The sequence below is a fragment of the Pleurodeles waltl genome, chromosome 5 (assembly GCF_031143425.1).
Source record: "Pleurodeles waltl isolate 20211129_DDA chromosome 5, aPleWal1.hap1.20221129, whole genome shotgun sequence".
NCBI lineage: Eukaryota > Metazoa > Chordata > Amphibia > Caudata > Salamandridae > Pleurodeles > Pleurodeles waltl.
In genome coordinates, this window is record NC_090444.1 from 1,772,324,914 (window position 1) to 1,772,340,764 (window position 15,851).

Sequence of the window (15,851 nt, forward strand, 5' to 3'; positions counted from 1 at the left end):
CTGCTAAACCTGGAGCCTACCAAAGTACACTTCTTTTGAGACTTAGTTCTACACTTATGCACTTATAGATTCGTAGTTGATCCCGCACCACTTTTGGCCTTCTGCAAACAACAGTCCCCTGGTAACTATCTAGGAAATAGAAACCTACACTAGGTATATTTGCTTGCTGATTAAACATTGGATTTCTTCTGTACAGTAAAATGTTTGCCCCCAACGTATTTTCAATCAAAAAATGGCCACGAGCATCAGGGCTCCGTGAAGCACAAGGTGTAGAAGCACAAGGAAACATGTTTTCTTCTCTAAGGTGATGCCCCCTTCATAGTCTACATAAAAACGTATGTAGCAATAGAAGAAATGCCTAAAATGCATATCACACAGGAGATGGGTGAGTGACTGAATGCACCATAAACATTTTTATTAATGCAGTTGATAAAACCTGTGTAGGTTCCACACCTAGATAACTGCCCTGCTTCATTGTAATTTAAACCCTTGTTTATTTCATCATGAAACCATCTTATTGGTGCAGTAATCTTCACAAGTAAATGTAATTATTACTGCAACAAACGCATGAAGAAAAGCTGCAAAAAACAATCACTATATTTTATTTAAGTGCACGTTAAAAAGCATTTTAGGTCATTAAAACACTAAAAAAGCAACCACACCTTGTTTATTTGGAGAAATGTGTTGCATACCCTTGATGCTGCAAGTTGTCTCTGTGCCTGTACACCACATACTTAATCAGCCAGACACACTGGCTCCGCTCTTGGATAACAATCCTATTACGGCTTCTTGCCCTCATGCATCATTCCTCGGAGATCTCCGCAGAATACCATACGATGATTGTCCCCATGACCCTCTGCCTCCAGTCCATGTGGGTCCTGGAAATGTACCACCAAGTAAGGCTATATTTCCAGGACCTATAATCAGAATGCCCTTGATGCAATGGTAGATTGTCTTTCAGTATGTCAGGGACACTGACAGATTTCATTACATGACTGCAGTAGTTACGGTGACCTTCTCAATCGATTAATATAATTTATTTCAACTTAATAAACAACTGTTATAATACTAACATTACAAATGAACATTTGTTAAGTTAAAAGTTATGAATCTGGCAAAATGCATAAGGTTCTAGCCCCTAATCCATATAAAACCACAAGTTAAAAAACCTATTCTTAAAGTACAAGTGATGCCTATAATTAGTGATTTATGACGAGGCATTTCAAAAAGCTTGTCGGCTGTAACCTGGGGCCTAATTTCCTTCCATGCTGTCCTTTTATATGATGCCACTGGCTAGAAAATATCTTTTGAGTCAGTGTGGTAGCTAAACGTAAAGGCCTGTTTTCAACTTCTGATGTATTTAATTAAAAGTGGCAATAATAAAGTTTGTAGGTTGCCATTTTTTGGGAAGACAATGGTGCTGTCATGATGGTTGTTGAGCAGAAGCCTGTTTTGTGGAGATAGGGTTTTACTTTTTGTTTCAGGATAGAGTGCTGATACCATGCTGCCTTAATTACCAGGGCCATGTGTTTGTTGAAAGAGGCATCTGTGTCATAGGTGAAACCCAGAGGTTTGGCTTTGCTGTCTTCTGGAGAGGCTAGATGTCCATGCTAGATTTGAATAGCTGTGCTCAAAATAATTGTGGATATATCTTGACTCATATAGGGAAAAATCCACTCTGAATAAGGTGCACATTTTTTTAAAAACAGATTAAGATGTACCTTCAGTTTGGAACGGCAAGTGCTTTTGTGCTATAGGTAAAGCTTGTTTTCATGATCAGTATGGCCAAAGAGTATTAAGTATCCAAAGAACTTTGTACACTTTCAAATTCCCTTCTTATTAATATCTAGGATAGTCATGCAATGTTGTCGCTGATGGATGTCAACCCAGGGGACACTATATTGGAAGCTGGATCCGGGTCTGGAGGAATGAGCCTGTTTTTATCAAAAGCAGGTAAGGTGCTTGGTTTTGAGCCTGATTTTTAAAATGTGTTTTGAAAGTCCTTTTTTTCAGGTCTTTGGTAATCTGTTCCTCTGTCAGTGCATCAATTTGTCAAAAATAGGAGCAAAGTAACTTGGTTCAATTAAACTTTTAAAACCTAAAACAGGAAATGTTAGACTGTAGTTAGAGTCAAGGGGTTTCACAGGAAAGAGCTTGTCCTGATGGGTCTTTCATTAGTGGTCTCTGGTTTTGTTGGATCTATTCATTGTCTCCCACCGATGGCCTTCATATGTACATGTTATTAATGTTGCATGTTATATAAGTGTCTAATCCTCTAATGAGGAGCGGTATATGATTGCTGTGACCTATAATTCATGCCATTCACTCAGTTTATAACATTCCACATGAGGCTGGGTCAACCTGCCTATAGTGTTATTTGGACACCCTTTCTTAATTATTTTTAATGTCTTAATGTATGTATTTAAAGGACTGTATATTTTGTTGTGTAATTGATGTAATGTGTGTATTTGCATGAGACTTTGCGTGAGAAATGTATCTACACTTAAATTACTAGACACACTCTTGCATTGATGTTTTATTATTGTTTTACACAACATTTTGTAATTTGTTTTCTATACCAACTTTAAAACAAGTTCTCACTGAGCTGGATTTTGTGAGTCTGTAATTTTCTCCGTCAGTTACGGGGGAAAATTGGTTTCAGTAATTTATTCTCACTACAATAATGAAAATAAGCAATGACTTCTGGAAGCTTTGTTGCAGTCCCCATATGTAAAGTTTGGGCTCGATTCATAAAGCTTTTACCATGAGTAGATATGCAGGCACTGAACTCGTAATGAAGATTCAGGTTTGAGCGGGCCAGCCAGGCTCTTACCTGAGAAAACGATTTGTTTAATACCCCAAAATGGTCTAATCTAAATTCCTGACGGGCTGCTGTAGCAGCTGCGTTGCTCCACATTTACAGGGCGGCCTCTCCCCTCATCAGTATGTTTGGCCTCATCACCGTGGACCTCTGCTGCTCAGCCCTAGTAAACGGCCCAGATGCCAGGTCTCCATCTTTAACCATTTTCACTACCCTAAGCACCTCCACCAGTGATCACCTGGCTGCACAGGTGGCTGGTATCCCTCAAAGGCAGACTGATCTATTTCAAATCTGGCTACTGCAGGGCTCCTTCAGTCCTTGAGCCACATGAGGAAGACTGCACTAAGCCGCACCAAATCCTGCAATGTCACTTCAGGGGAGTGACCAGCCCTGGGTCACGCTCTGGCTGCAGGCACTGCCTGACCTGACCACCATGCCTGCTTCACCAGGACAGGTCCAGGTGGCCTTGCTTTCCTCCAGCATTGCTCCATGCATCTGGCAGACGAGGAGGCGGTAGGAGTTCCCGGTACATTCTCTGGCTTGGCTTGGTGTAGCCAGGTGGCGTCTCTGAAGAAAGGTTCCAGCTTACTTCGTCATGTTCCATGTGTCCCCCTTCCACTGAAGACACCCAGTCCTGCCATCTGCCATTATCAGCGCCTTAACACTCTTCTCTTCATTTACATGAGCCCTTGTTAAAATGTTGTGTTTCCCTTCTGGGCTAACCTTCGATAAACTATTGGTTCACGTTCATGGAGCACAAAGACTCCTTCTTGCTCAATTCTCTGGATGTGAATTCAAAACTAGAAACATGCATTTGGCTTTACACTAAATTCTACTGGGAGAGTGTGAACAATGAAAGGAGCATTGCAGAGGGGGGGTGGGGTACCTATACCTGAGGATTCCCAACATGGCCTCCCATGTGCCCAAGCATTGTGATGTGAACCCCACATAGGCAGGGGTCATTTATGACATACTACAGGGATCTCCACTGGGATTAGGTTTGCCAGTTCACCAGTATGTTACCGGTACCAATATTAATTCCGCAGTGGGAGTGGGTGCCAGTAACTGATAAATACCAGCAGTGATGTAGCTGGTATTTGTATTATGCTCACTTCTGTCTGGAAATGCCTGTAGCATTGCTGTCTCTGTCTGGACTCGGCGCGGTAGCATGTAAACAAAAAAAAAGTGGATAACATAGAGGCAAAAGTGTGCAATATTAACAAGCTCACAGGCCTTCGTCAGCCCAGCTTATTGTTATTCACTACAAAGGCAGGCACTGTCTCTTTAAAACAAATCCTGCCTCTAAGCCCTCCCTGCAGGAAAAGGACTGCCTGTCATCAGTTGCCTTTGAATTGAGGGAAGGTTTAGAGCCAGGCCTGAAAGTGGTGCACTGTTTGAGGGCCATTGAAAGCCTTTGAGTAATCCAAGACTGAGGAATGTGTAGATGAGACTTCAGAGAACCATCATGCTCTGAGCAAGAGGGATTCCTTTAAGAGCTGCTGCTATAAGATTGGGAAGGGAAATAAAGCTACTGAAGGTGATGGAGGAAGATGGCCTTATTTATGGGTTTCCTGAAAAAGCAATTACGTTTTTTTTTGTCCATACCGAGGCAGGTTAGCAGACATTTTAAACTGCAGTGAAAATCCTTAATTTACAGCACCACACCTTAGATTTGGCATTTTATTTTAGGAATATGAATCGCCTAACAGAGACCACCATCAAAATCTAATTGATGTGGTGAGGGGTGTGAGCCTTCTATTCTTGAAAGAGATTGAAGGAAGGAGCGTGGGAGAAAGTTACAAGGAATGGGTGTGAATGAATGTTGTAGAGGGAATAAGAAGGAACAGGAGAGCTTGTGATGAAAGATAAAAGAAATGAGTGAAGGGACAGACAATGTGGCGAGTCAGCTGCTGATAAGACATGAATACAAAAGAGATACAGAGAAAGAAAATAGTGAGATTAGAAAGCTAGGGGGCGAAGGAACAGGTGAGACGGAAACAGGAGACATCACAGGTGGAGAATGTAGGGCTAGGCGATGAGAGACCGGGAGAGAAAATAAATGAGAGCACAAGAAAAGAAACGTCAAAGACTGAGATAAAGAAAAAAAGAAGAGGGAGAAGATAATGTGAAAGCGCGGTATTTTCTCAGGTGCTTGAAATATATATATATATTTTAATGACAGAACCGTACACCCATAGAGTAGTCTGTTGCATAGCCACTACAGAAAGGTTAAGAATTGGGTTAATGTAGGATGGCCGATATTTTTCCTGCACAAAGATGGTAAACTTAACTGGAATGCAGGTAAAGAGGCTGTTTCCCACTGCTATAATCCACTGCAACCAACCATTATTATTGTCATGGCATGAACATAGGGATAGTAGCCACTTAAAATGCACCTTGGGTGTCCCTATAGCCCAGTTTTGTTGATAAGCAACATAAACTTTTTTTTTGAGACCTTGTTACAAGCCTTGTGACATTGGCCTTCTGTACAAGAAAATATATCCAGTCAGCCAGATGAGATAATAGGAGTAAGTTGTCACACGGACACTGCACCTTCCGAACCTATAGTAAGTCTCAAAATCTTGAATATTGTGGACCTAACTCTCAATGATTTTTCTGTAAGTAGGTGTGCTTACCTCCTTGCTGTGTCATGAGTTCCCTGAATCGTATCAGTTGTGTTCACTTGTCTCTCTGTGCGTCCAGTAAGTGCATCTCTAGGGTGGCTGTTCGCCAGTGCTCTGCTGTTGGTAGTCTCCTTAGATTGTACAATATTGATGCTAAAACAGCTGATGTGCTTCATTTTCAGCTGGCTCAGAGGGACGTGTTTTAAGTTTTGAAGTTCGAAGTGATCATCATCGAGTTGCAAAGAAAAATTACCAACGCTGGAGGGATGCTTGGCAAATCGGGCATGGGCATCAGTGGCCGGATAACGTTGAGTTCATCAATAAGGACCTTTGCGCAGCAGAAGAAGATATCAAATCTATAACATTTGATGCGGTAAATGTCCCAAGGGAGACCTCGTGCCCATTCGTTTTAGATGGGAAACTTATATATTCCATAGACTGTGTTCCACGTTTTTAAAGATTCTCTTTATTCTGATATTAGTCATGCTTAACACCTTTTGGCTCTGAACTTCTAACAGTTTCAGAAACAGCAGTTCACTTAACACTCCTTATAACTATCCAACTAAAAACCACTGGGAGAATCATCAAAAAGGCAACAGAGGGAAGTGATAATAATTTATTCTGGTAGTTGCCAAGGTGGGCACTGGCATTCATTCCTGGGCACTAAGACTGTTGTGTGAATTTATCGTTGACGAGGGAATCAAAGGAATCAATCATCCATTTGACATATTGCAGTTATTGGCATTGGGTGATAAACATAAATCGTGCTTCCTGGTGTTCCTACAGCTTAAGACTTGGTTATGCAGTGCCCGGTACCCACAATGACATTGTGCAGCCACCGTCTATGAAACATTTTGATCCCCAGCCCTTACTATTTTTAGAAATTAAACCCTGGCAAAGAGTTGTAGAACAGTCAATGTTGTCCTCTCCCATTAAACAAGACTCTTTGTCAAGCTAACCGTCAGCAGCAATTTACAGCTTTATTACTGCCACCCAGGTAAAATAGTGTAATTTTCATATGCCCTCAACCGCCTTCTCTTAATTGGCCTCAACTGTTCCTTTAACTTATGTTAACTTCCCTGTTATGTGTAACTCTTATTTTGTGTGGCTGCCATGTTGAAACCAGAACCTGCAGAAAGAGGAGACCTCTTCATGCACTGCTGATTGATAGCTCTTTGGGTTTTGTAACCAGCAGAGTCATTATTGATGGAGACAAAAGATACTTTAAAAAAATGTTTCTGTCTCGGCAGGTCCTGTACCAGGTTTGTTATTTTATGGACCCACCAGAGAGTCTACGGCTGTTCAGCAGGTCCTTGGGTCCCTAAATCAAAAAGAAAATTAGTACCATGAGTGGTCTCCTTTGGAAGCCCCACATGGGACTTTGAGCCAAAAGATGCTGCTCTTGTCCTCTTCTGTGACATTCCATTTTTTTTTTCCAGGACACGGGAACTGAGCCCCCACGTCTTTTCCTGGAGACTGCAAGAAAAACTTCTTATCGCAGTCGGCCAATTGCAGCACCCTTGTCCACAAACACCAAGTGCACATCAGGAAAAAATAATCCCTTTTACAGTGGAATTAATTTTATTTTAAAAATATTTGAGCTTGCGGATCCTTGAAGGGTCTGTAAATTACATAGAGTCCCTGGCTTTCTAACCACTGCAAGCCTAATCAGCATGGTTTGTTTTTTTAATGGAAATATCTCAAAAACTACTGAACTTATTTACAACAAACTACTCTGTGGCACTAGTCTGAATTCTAATTGCCTTCTGTAGTTTTTGTCGTAGTACCAAGCAAACTTTGCTTGTTCTGCCGCCTATATTTCCCTCGTTCTCTCCCTGGATGGATATGCATGAATGTTGACATTTTGTCAAGTAAGCCAGGGAGTGACCAATTTCGTGCAGGTTCGCCTGACTGCTCCAAACTTATAAGCAAACAAAAAAACAACAGACATTTGCAATGAATGCAAACGGAGACTTAACCACACCTATACAATATGTAGTGTATACAATTCAGAGCATGTAATATCCGTTCTCATTGTCATGTATGCCATTATTATACCCTGCATGTGACCAGTGTGAATGTCTCATACACATCTCAGCATAGGGGTTTTCATAGCTTGGTATACAATGTATGTATTACAACCAGTGCTGTATGCATTTCGTTAGTAACATGCACCGCTATATACAATGCTTGTGTATCCATGTGCTGCATTCGTATTTTAATATATAGTGTAATTGCACTTTGGTTCATTATTTCGCTTGGCTCCAGCAACCCACTTGGGGCAAAATGAAAAAATTGCAGGACCACCACAACCAGCATGCACTGTTACTCACTTGAGAGGCCCACTGGGGCGGACTGGTATTTAAAGAGACTAATCAGGTGCCTGTAATTAGACAAGCTGAAGCCATGCCGGTCTTTTCTCTAAGAAAGAAATGCCTGGAACACTTCCAGCACTGGCTGCACCTACGAGGGTGAAACACTTTTATATTTTTCTCTGCTGAAGAAAGGATTGACCTTGAAACACGTGTCCAGAGATGATTTTATAACCTAAGGCCTGGAATAATGAAACTGCTTAAAGAATTCACTGTGAGTTGCTGGCTTTGCTTTTTCTTCCTGTTTATATAACCTGTTGGGAGTGCGCTTTCACATGAGGGCAACTTCGTTTTTGTAATTAAAATAAATACATATTTATATAGCAAATAATATAAGGGATAAAGTACATTCTGCTACATATTATAAGTATACTGCAAGTCACTGAGGAGTTCCATAACCATATAGAGCATTGATACTCACAAACATTGTTTCAGGGGCCGCAAAGTTTCGTCTGTGATGCGACGAGGGCCGCATTGATGCCAGCAAAGTGGCAGTCTTGGAGGGGGGGGAGGGAGGGGGAGGCGGTAAGGTGGGTGTTGTTCATGTGTAATAGGAACCCAGGCCACCCTATGAGTGCAAATAACAACAGACCTGCCTCTTAGTTCACTATTGGCAATGTTGTCAGTGTGTGGACAAGACCTCAATCAACCTTTAAAGAAATACTTGCCTGTTCATTTTTATTTTTTATGCCGAAGCGAGTAAACAGCTGCCGGGTGCTGCTGTTGATCAGGGGGCCTCATATAAAGGTCAAGAGGGCCGCATGCGGCCCCCGGGCCGTACTTTGAGTATCACTGATCTAGAGGAATGAGGCCAAAGGGCGCGTTCCTTTATAAAGGTATGAACTACGAGGTGACTTGCAGTATCCTTATTAGGTACGCCACACAGGACTTTATCCCATACACTACATGGCCACACCATCACCTTTCTCACAAACCACTTAAAGCTTTGGGGCTCTTTCATATGAAAGAGCGAGCATGTTTGCAAACATGAAGAATAAAAATAAATCCTATAGTGCAAAATGAAACACATCAAAAACCTGCTAGTTATTAGTTGTAAACAGATATTAGAAACCGTTCAATAGAGGTCGTTTTTTTAAATTTATTTAAAAAAAAAGCTGCACTGGCTTGGGATGTGTAGGAAAATGCAAAAAGATTCTAGCTTTTCCCAACTATCTGATGAGTGCAAAACTAAATATGTTCTGTCTGCTTGTCATTGTAAGCTAAAAAATAGAGAAGAAGACAGAAAAGCAATGTTTTGTTTTATGGTTCAAAACCCTTTATTTGGCATTTCAAAAACCAAGGAAAACAACTGTACTACGATTTTACATCGCCCATCGTTAATGTCATTCATATAACTCAAAACAGCATAACTCCCTGTTAAAACACCCCCTCCCACTCCACCCGACCTCCTCCACCCCAAATGGCACGCAGAACGATAGAACTACACATAATATGGCATTTAATGAAGCAGATATTGTCAGTCCAGTCAGTGTTGACAGGTTTTGTGGTGGTGTCAGTGTCTGTCAGGCGCAATTAGCAGAGGTATTTGGGACACACATGTTCCTTAAACTCAGCAGAGTAAGGCGATGTAGGAATGCCAGAGTTCACCATATGAGTCCTGCTGCCTGTGAGGGTAAGGGTACGTTTCGCAATTTCCAATATATGCCAAAGGCAGTGCAACCATCGTTGATGTGTTGGAATGTGTCCTGTGCCACAGTGTGTAAGGATATTCTGGAGGGCTGCACCTAAGGCCAATCCGATCTGTGTTCCCCTGTGAGATTTGAGTGGGAAGGTGAGCGCATTTGGGGCCCCCAGAATTGTGTAAGCAGGGAATGGAGGCAGTTGAGTGTTTAGGTGTGTATCAGTATTGTTGAGGATTTGATCCTAGTATCTTGTAAGTTTGGGACACTCTCACAAGAGGTGGAACAGAGTCCCTGGGGATCTGCAGCCTCGCCAGCAGTTGGCGCTTCGCACAGGGTTGCCTCTATGTAGGCATACAAGTGTAATGTAACAATATGTAGCTATCTTAGTAGCTGTTTCAACGCTGGATGTGTTACAGGCTATATGTCATGCTCTCTAGTATACCTCCTTCCACTCGTTCTGTGTCAAATGTCGCCCAAGTTCCAACTCCCATCTCTTTTGGCTCGCTATTTTAATCGGCAAAATGGCCTGCTGTAAAATGCTGCATAGTTCAGTTACTAAGCGCCTGTATGAGGTTTCTGGTGCTAACCACCGCTCAAAGGGCATAAGGGGATGCTGTGCCCCCAGGCTGACTGTCAGGTGTGTGAGCCAGTGTCTTATTTGAAGATAGTGTAATCTTTCGGTTTCAGGTAATGCGTATTCAGTATGGAATTGGGCCTTCCTCATCCAACAAGTATCTAACGGAGCAGCATCCGGTTTGCTCCAATGCCTGGAAGGCTATCAAGGCCTGGTGTGAATTCAGGGTTTCCTATGAGCGGCGTCAGTAGGGAAAGTCAACAAGCCCCGGCATCAAGCCACCCTATCCCAAACCTCTAACGTAGCTTTAGTAATGGGAGAGGAGTATAGACTCTGTGGCCTGGCTGTCTTTTGTCAGGAAAGGGACTTTCCAAAAATGCTGCCAAGAAGCCTCCCTGTCCATATTCAGCCATTGCTTCTCTGATTCGTCTTTAGACCATTCAACCATATTCCAGATTTGCGTCGCTTGGAAGTGTTGGAGGAGGTTTGGGATCCTGTAGCCTCCCTCTCTTGGGGGTTGATAACTTTGGTCCCTCCTCATTCGGGAACATCCCCCAGCCCAGACAAAGCAATCCATTTCCCACTATAGGGACAGGATTGAACATGTTGGAGTTCAACCAGGAGGTCTGGGAATAAAAACAGGAGTTTCAATGCTGCGACGTGATCGAGCCAGGAGAGGCAAAAGTGCTTCCACCTGGTCAAGTCATCATTGATTTGGCGACGGAGGGTCTGATAGTTCAGATTTGAAGTTGCTCTTGCTGATGAGGCCAGCTGAATTCCTAGGTAAGGAATGGAAGTGTCTGCCCATTGGATGGGTACTAACGGGCAAGCTGCGCCTCTGTGGCCTGGGATAGCAAAAGGTTAAGAGGCTGTGATTTATGAATATTAACCCTTGGCTTGGGAAAAGGTCTCGAGTTCAGCCAAAAAGGCAGGAACAGATGCGATTGCGTATTTCAGGGCCACAATCACATCATCGGCATAGAGGCTTATAGTGTGTTCTCTCCACCCCCCTAGAAAAACAATCTCTCTGATTTTAGGGTTGTTGCAAACGCGCTGGGCTAAAGCCTCCATGTATAACGCAAACAACAGGGGTGAAAGTGGGCACCCCGGCGTGTGCCTCTGCATATGGGAAATGGAGTCGGAGTCTGTCTCTTCACTGTCTCCCTGGGTTGGCCATAGTTGCTAAGAACCCATGTGCGGAAGTGCTCGCTAAAGCCAAAATGGTGAAGGGTAGTCTCAAGATATGGCCAGTGGACCCGATCAAATGCCTTCTCTGCGTTTATGGCCAAGAGCATTCTCTCCCAGCTAGAGCACTGGGCCTGGTCTATCAGGTGTATGATGCCTTTAGTGTTGTCACTACCCGGGCTGTGTGGTATGAAGCCCACTCGATCTGGAGCGATGAGGCCAGGCAAAAAATGGCTCAGTCGGGCGGCTAAAATACTAGTGAATCATTTTGATATCCACATTAAGAGGGGTATCGGGAGTATGAACTGCATTTTTGTTAGTTTTTCCCTGGTTATAGAATGACCATAATAGAAACTTCCAACCTGGTGGGTGGAACTGTGTCTGGGCCCACGGTCGAGTTGAAAAGTCAGGTCAATATAGGGGTGAGCGTAGTACAAAATGGTTCATTAAAAAGTGCTGGAAAGCCACCCGGCCCTGCGGATTTGAGAGGTTTCTGTCGAGCAGTCACGGAGATGACGTCTTAAGTCTGGATCGGGCAATCCAGGGCAGCTGCTTGGTCTGGTGTCCGATGCGATGCGCGTGCATCTTGGAGGTAGCGGTCTGTATCTTTCAAAGACAGAGTCTGCCCCTTAACGAGTTCCTGATAGAAGTCTCTCAAAGCAGAGGTTATGGGGCCTTCTCCAGTGATTTCGGAGCAGTCGTTGGCCCATAGAGATTGTACACCTTGGCCTGTTGCTGCACACTGTCTATTGGCTAGAAGGTGTCCGCATCTGTTGACTCTAGTGTCGGAGCCCAAGGTGAGGTACATTCAGCCTTGTAGAGGTCCAGTCCTGCCAGTTGTGCATGCACCACTTCTAACTGCTGCCAGACTCTCGGGCACCAGTGTGTTTATGTATGCGTTCAAGATCATGCACTTGCTAGTGTAATCGCTCTCTTGTCGTGGCGGGTTTGTCACCTACTGAATGACAGCCTTTAGTGTTTCCTATAATGTGGAAATGGAAGTGTCAGCCTTGTCGTTCAAAGACAGGAAAGCCACTATAGCCTGGATGACCCTCTTCACCAATTGAGGCTTTTGCAGTAGGGTTTCCTGCATCCTCCAGGTCCAGGAGGGACCCCCTCAATGGGGGAAGGGTCAGGGTAAGGGATACTGTGATGTGGTCTGACAGGGTACGGGGCTTGATCTCTGAAGCCATAACCAATGTCTGGAGCTCCTGTGTACCCAAGAAGTAGTCTAGGCAGGAGTATGTTTTATTAGCAGAAGAATAAAATGTGGAATCCTGAGTGTGAGATGTAGTTTGCACCAGAGATCCCTCAGACCATCCCCCACAGCCGGTGTGCTAGCCCTGCTCCCCCCCAGGATAGGGCCCCCGTGTGTCCATAGCGCTCGGCTCATCTAACACGTTTGTTGTTGAATACTAAGTTGAGGTCTCCCCCCCCCCCCCCCCCCGAAGCACCAGTCTATCCTGGATGGACATGACCTCTGCTACTGCATTATGAAGAAAGTGCTCCTGCCCATCGTTGGACGCCTACAAGGTTCCTAGTGTAAATGTGTGATCTCCTAAGCTCATCGTGTGTGCTAGTAGTCTGCCTCTGATTCGATCAACTTGGACCCTACCTTGCCTTGAAAACTGCTGAACACTTACATAGCTCTCCTGCAATCTTGGAGGGACAGATGAGAAAAACAGGTGTGGGAAGGCGCGAGAGCGAAGTCTGTGCCAGTCACTGGCGACTAAATGACTTTCCTGCAGGAGGCATAAATCCGCCCTAGATTGTTCTAAAAAGGACAGTATGGCACAGAGTTTTGTGGGATGTTAAGGGTGAAAATCTTTAGATTAGTATGCATGTCCTAGTTGTAGGTGAAAAGCAGTGGGATTACCCTGTGGTTAGGGCCCTGTCCTCCCTCCCCGTTAGTTGACCCGGACTGTGTGTGTATGTGTGTATGTGTATATATGTATGTGTGTGTATATATATATATATATATATATATATATATATATATATATATATATATATATATATATAAAGCTATTCTGCATGTGTGTTCCCCAAACAACCTTAAGAACTAGAAAAAATAACAAAAACAGCAGGGCTGTCCGATGAGAGACCTCCAAAGGCATCAGTAATGTCCCATTGGGAATACAGTTGTCGGGCTTGTGTAGTGGCTCAAGGCGAACGGCCCTCACCTCCCAGTTCCCCAGCTCTTTGCAACAAAGCTCTCAGGGAATGTCCACACAACTCATGTTGCCTCTGTTCCTGCAGCATCGCTGGACAGTGTCTCTAACACCACTCACCTCTCCATCGCCTTAATCTCTGGGTCTGGCCGTAGCCCTTTGGGTAAGAGTTTGTTCCTTTGCCAGCGTATGCGTTTATAGGCTTTCCGGTCTTGTGTGCTGGGCGCTGGTCGCCAGCAGAGGAGTCCCCAGTTCCCAGCAGGTGTGAATCCTTCAGGCGGAAAATTATCTGGGACGGGTATCCCCAGGAGTTTGGGCTGCCTTGACTATGCAGGTAGGCAGTCATTGGTCGGAAGTCTCTGCGTTTTTGCAATGAAATGGCTGACAAGTCTTAGTGCTTGTCCCCTAAAGCGCACAGAGCGGCGGTCACTGCCCGTGCGGAGGATGCATTCTTTTGGCTGAAAATCATGGACCCACACTAGTATGTGATGGTGATTCAGGTTTCGGGAGGCCCACTCTGTGCAGGCGGTCAAGTAGTATTTCCGTATCAGGAGGTGATTTCAGAATGTGTAAAAACAGGTCCTAGACATATGCACCCTAGTCCGTGCCCTCTGCATTCATCAGCACCCCCTTGATGTGTATGTTATTACATCTGGACCGGTTTTCTAGGTCCCCGGCTGGGCCTGCAAGCTGATCTCCAAGCCTGATTACCCCCTGCTGTAGCTGCCCAATCTCTTTGTCCTAGCTAATTTCATGGTCCTTGAGGGTGAAGACTCTGTCTCCCAGTTCATCAAGCTCTCAGCAGTCGTCTTTGAGATTATTGGATACATCTTTCATGACTGTTTGGCGATCACCCTGAAAGGAAGCAAACAGGGCCTCTAAGAAAGATCAGGTTACCTGTCCCTCATATTCCTTACTGTCAGGTGGGTGTTCTGGGTCATTGTTTGGCATGCAGCCTCTGGATGCGCCTCTTGCGGTCGTTGTCAACATGTCGCTCAGAGAGTGATCCTTTTCCCCCCATATGGCAGGCATGGCCTCTGGGCCTGCAGAAGTGCAATACGGGACAATTTTAGGGAGCTGCTAGGTGACCGCCCCTCAAACGGATTAAAAGTCTAGATAGGATCAACGGAGATCCCACTATATCTCTCAACGCTCACTGCCCTTTATAGTAACTCCCACTATGGGGGCCCCTTCCGGGTCTTGGTCTCTTCTCCCTACAATCTGCAGCACCGCCAGCCTCATTATGGGCCAGATGTAGCAAGCAGTTTTTCCCGTTCTGTGTCTATGGGAAAAAGTGTTTGTACATATGGCCCTATGTTCCTTCACTAGCCCGGCTTTACCTCCACCAAGGTTATCACTGCCACTGGTAGGGCAATCGCAGAATGCTCTGTGGGGCTCGCCAGTACCCTGTGGTATTTGCTGTGGCTTACTTGTGGCTTCTATGCTGCCCCCTTCGCAGTCCAGTCATGGAGATTCCCATTGAGTGTCTTCCGGATCCTGGCTTCAGCCTTGGGGCCCAGCGGGCCTTCTGCGGTGTAGGCCGTTAATGTTTCTGTAGGGCAGATGGTACAGGTAGTTTTAGGTACCGGGAGGGTTCAGGATCGAGTGTCATAAAATAAAGCAGTTGGCGCTTCCTGGAGCTGCCGTCATCGATAAGTATGTCTCCCATAGGAACCCTCCGCCTTTGGGGGTTGTTGGATACTGCTGAGTGGTATGATCCTCAAAGGCGTTGGGAAGAGGTGGGCACCCCTGGTGTTGCCATCTATAGGAGAAGCAGGCCTTAGGCTGCGGTTCTTGGCTCCTGACATTCTACTTCTGCCCTTCAAGACTCCTATTGTTGTCCTTGACTGGGGGTGGAGCCCAGTTCGCTGCAGATATTGCCCCTGTGCTCTTCAGATGTGCAGCAGCGGCTGTGTAGGCCTGCTCCTCCAGGGTATCGATAGGCTTTGTAGGACCTGCACGAAGGGCTTCAGTGCTGTCCGAAAGCAGCCCCCATTCTGCTGTTGTCTGAGGCCGGGGCCACTCTCCAAGTGTCTTTGTGGACTGGGCTTCACATTTGTCCAAGGGTCACCTCCATGTGCAGGCCCCAAGCTACAGGCGGGCCCCGGGTTTTGGGCCGTGCAGCATAGGGCATGCCCACTCCTGCTCTTCTGCTGATCGATGCGGAGGGCATCTAGGCCATACTGTCAATCAGGCTGATGTGATGAAAAGAAGAAAGTCAGGTGCGGCTCCTCGCTGAATACCACGCAGCCGATCACATTTCACCTCGTGCGGCTCTCTGTGTTCGCTGGTCGGCGGGCCGCATCACATGGAGCAGAGCACACCCAACCACTCTAGTCGGTCCTAGGTAATCTCCAGCGATGTTGCCTCCACCAGCACAATGTTTAGGGCGATAAACAGTGGCCAGTTGGCTGTGTGGACGGAGAGACGAAAAAACATGCCTTAGCCCGCCACCATCTTG

The 15,851-nt window shown here is 45.1% G+C and overlaps 1 protein-coding gene across 1 annotated transcript in view; it reads left to right on the forward strand.

Moving 5' to 3' along the window:
• Window positions 1-15,851, forward strand: part of TRMT61B (tRNA methyltransferase 61B) — a 112,848-nt gene that overhangs the window by 3,806 nt on the left and 93,191 nt on the right. Inside the window, exons 2-3 of the mRNA XM_069236210.1 lie at window positions 1,851-1,953; window positions 5,628-5,818. Coding sequence (XP_069092311.1) covers window positions 1,851-1,953; window positions 5,628-5,818 — 294 coding nt within the window. The remainder of the gene's footprint in view (window positions 1-1,850; window positions 1,954-5,627; window positions 5,819-15,851) is intronic.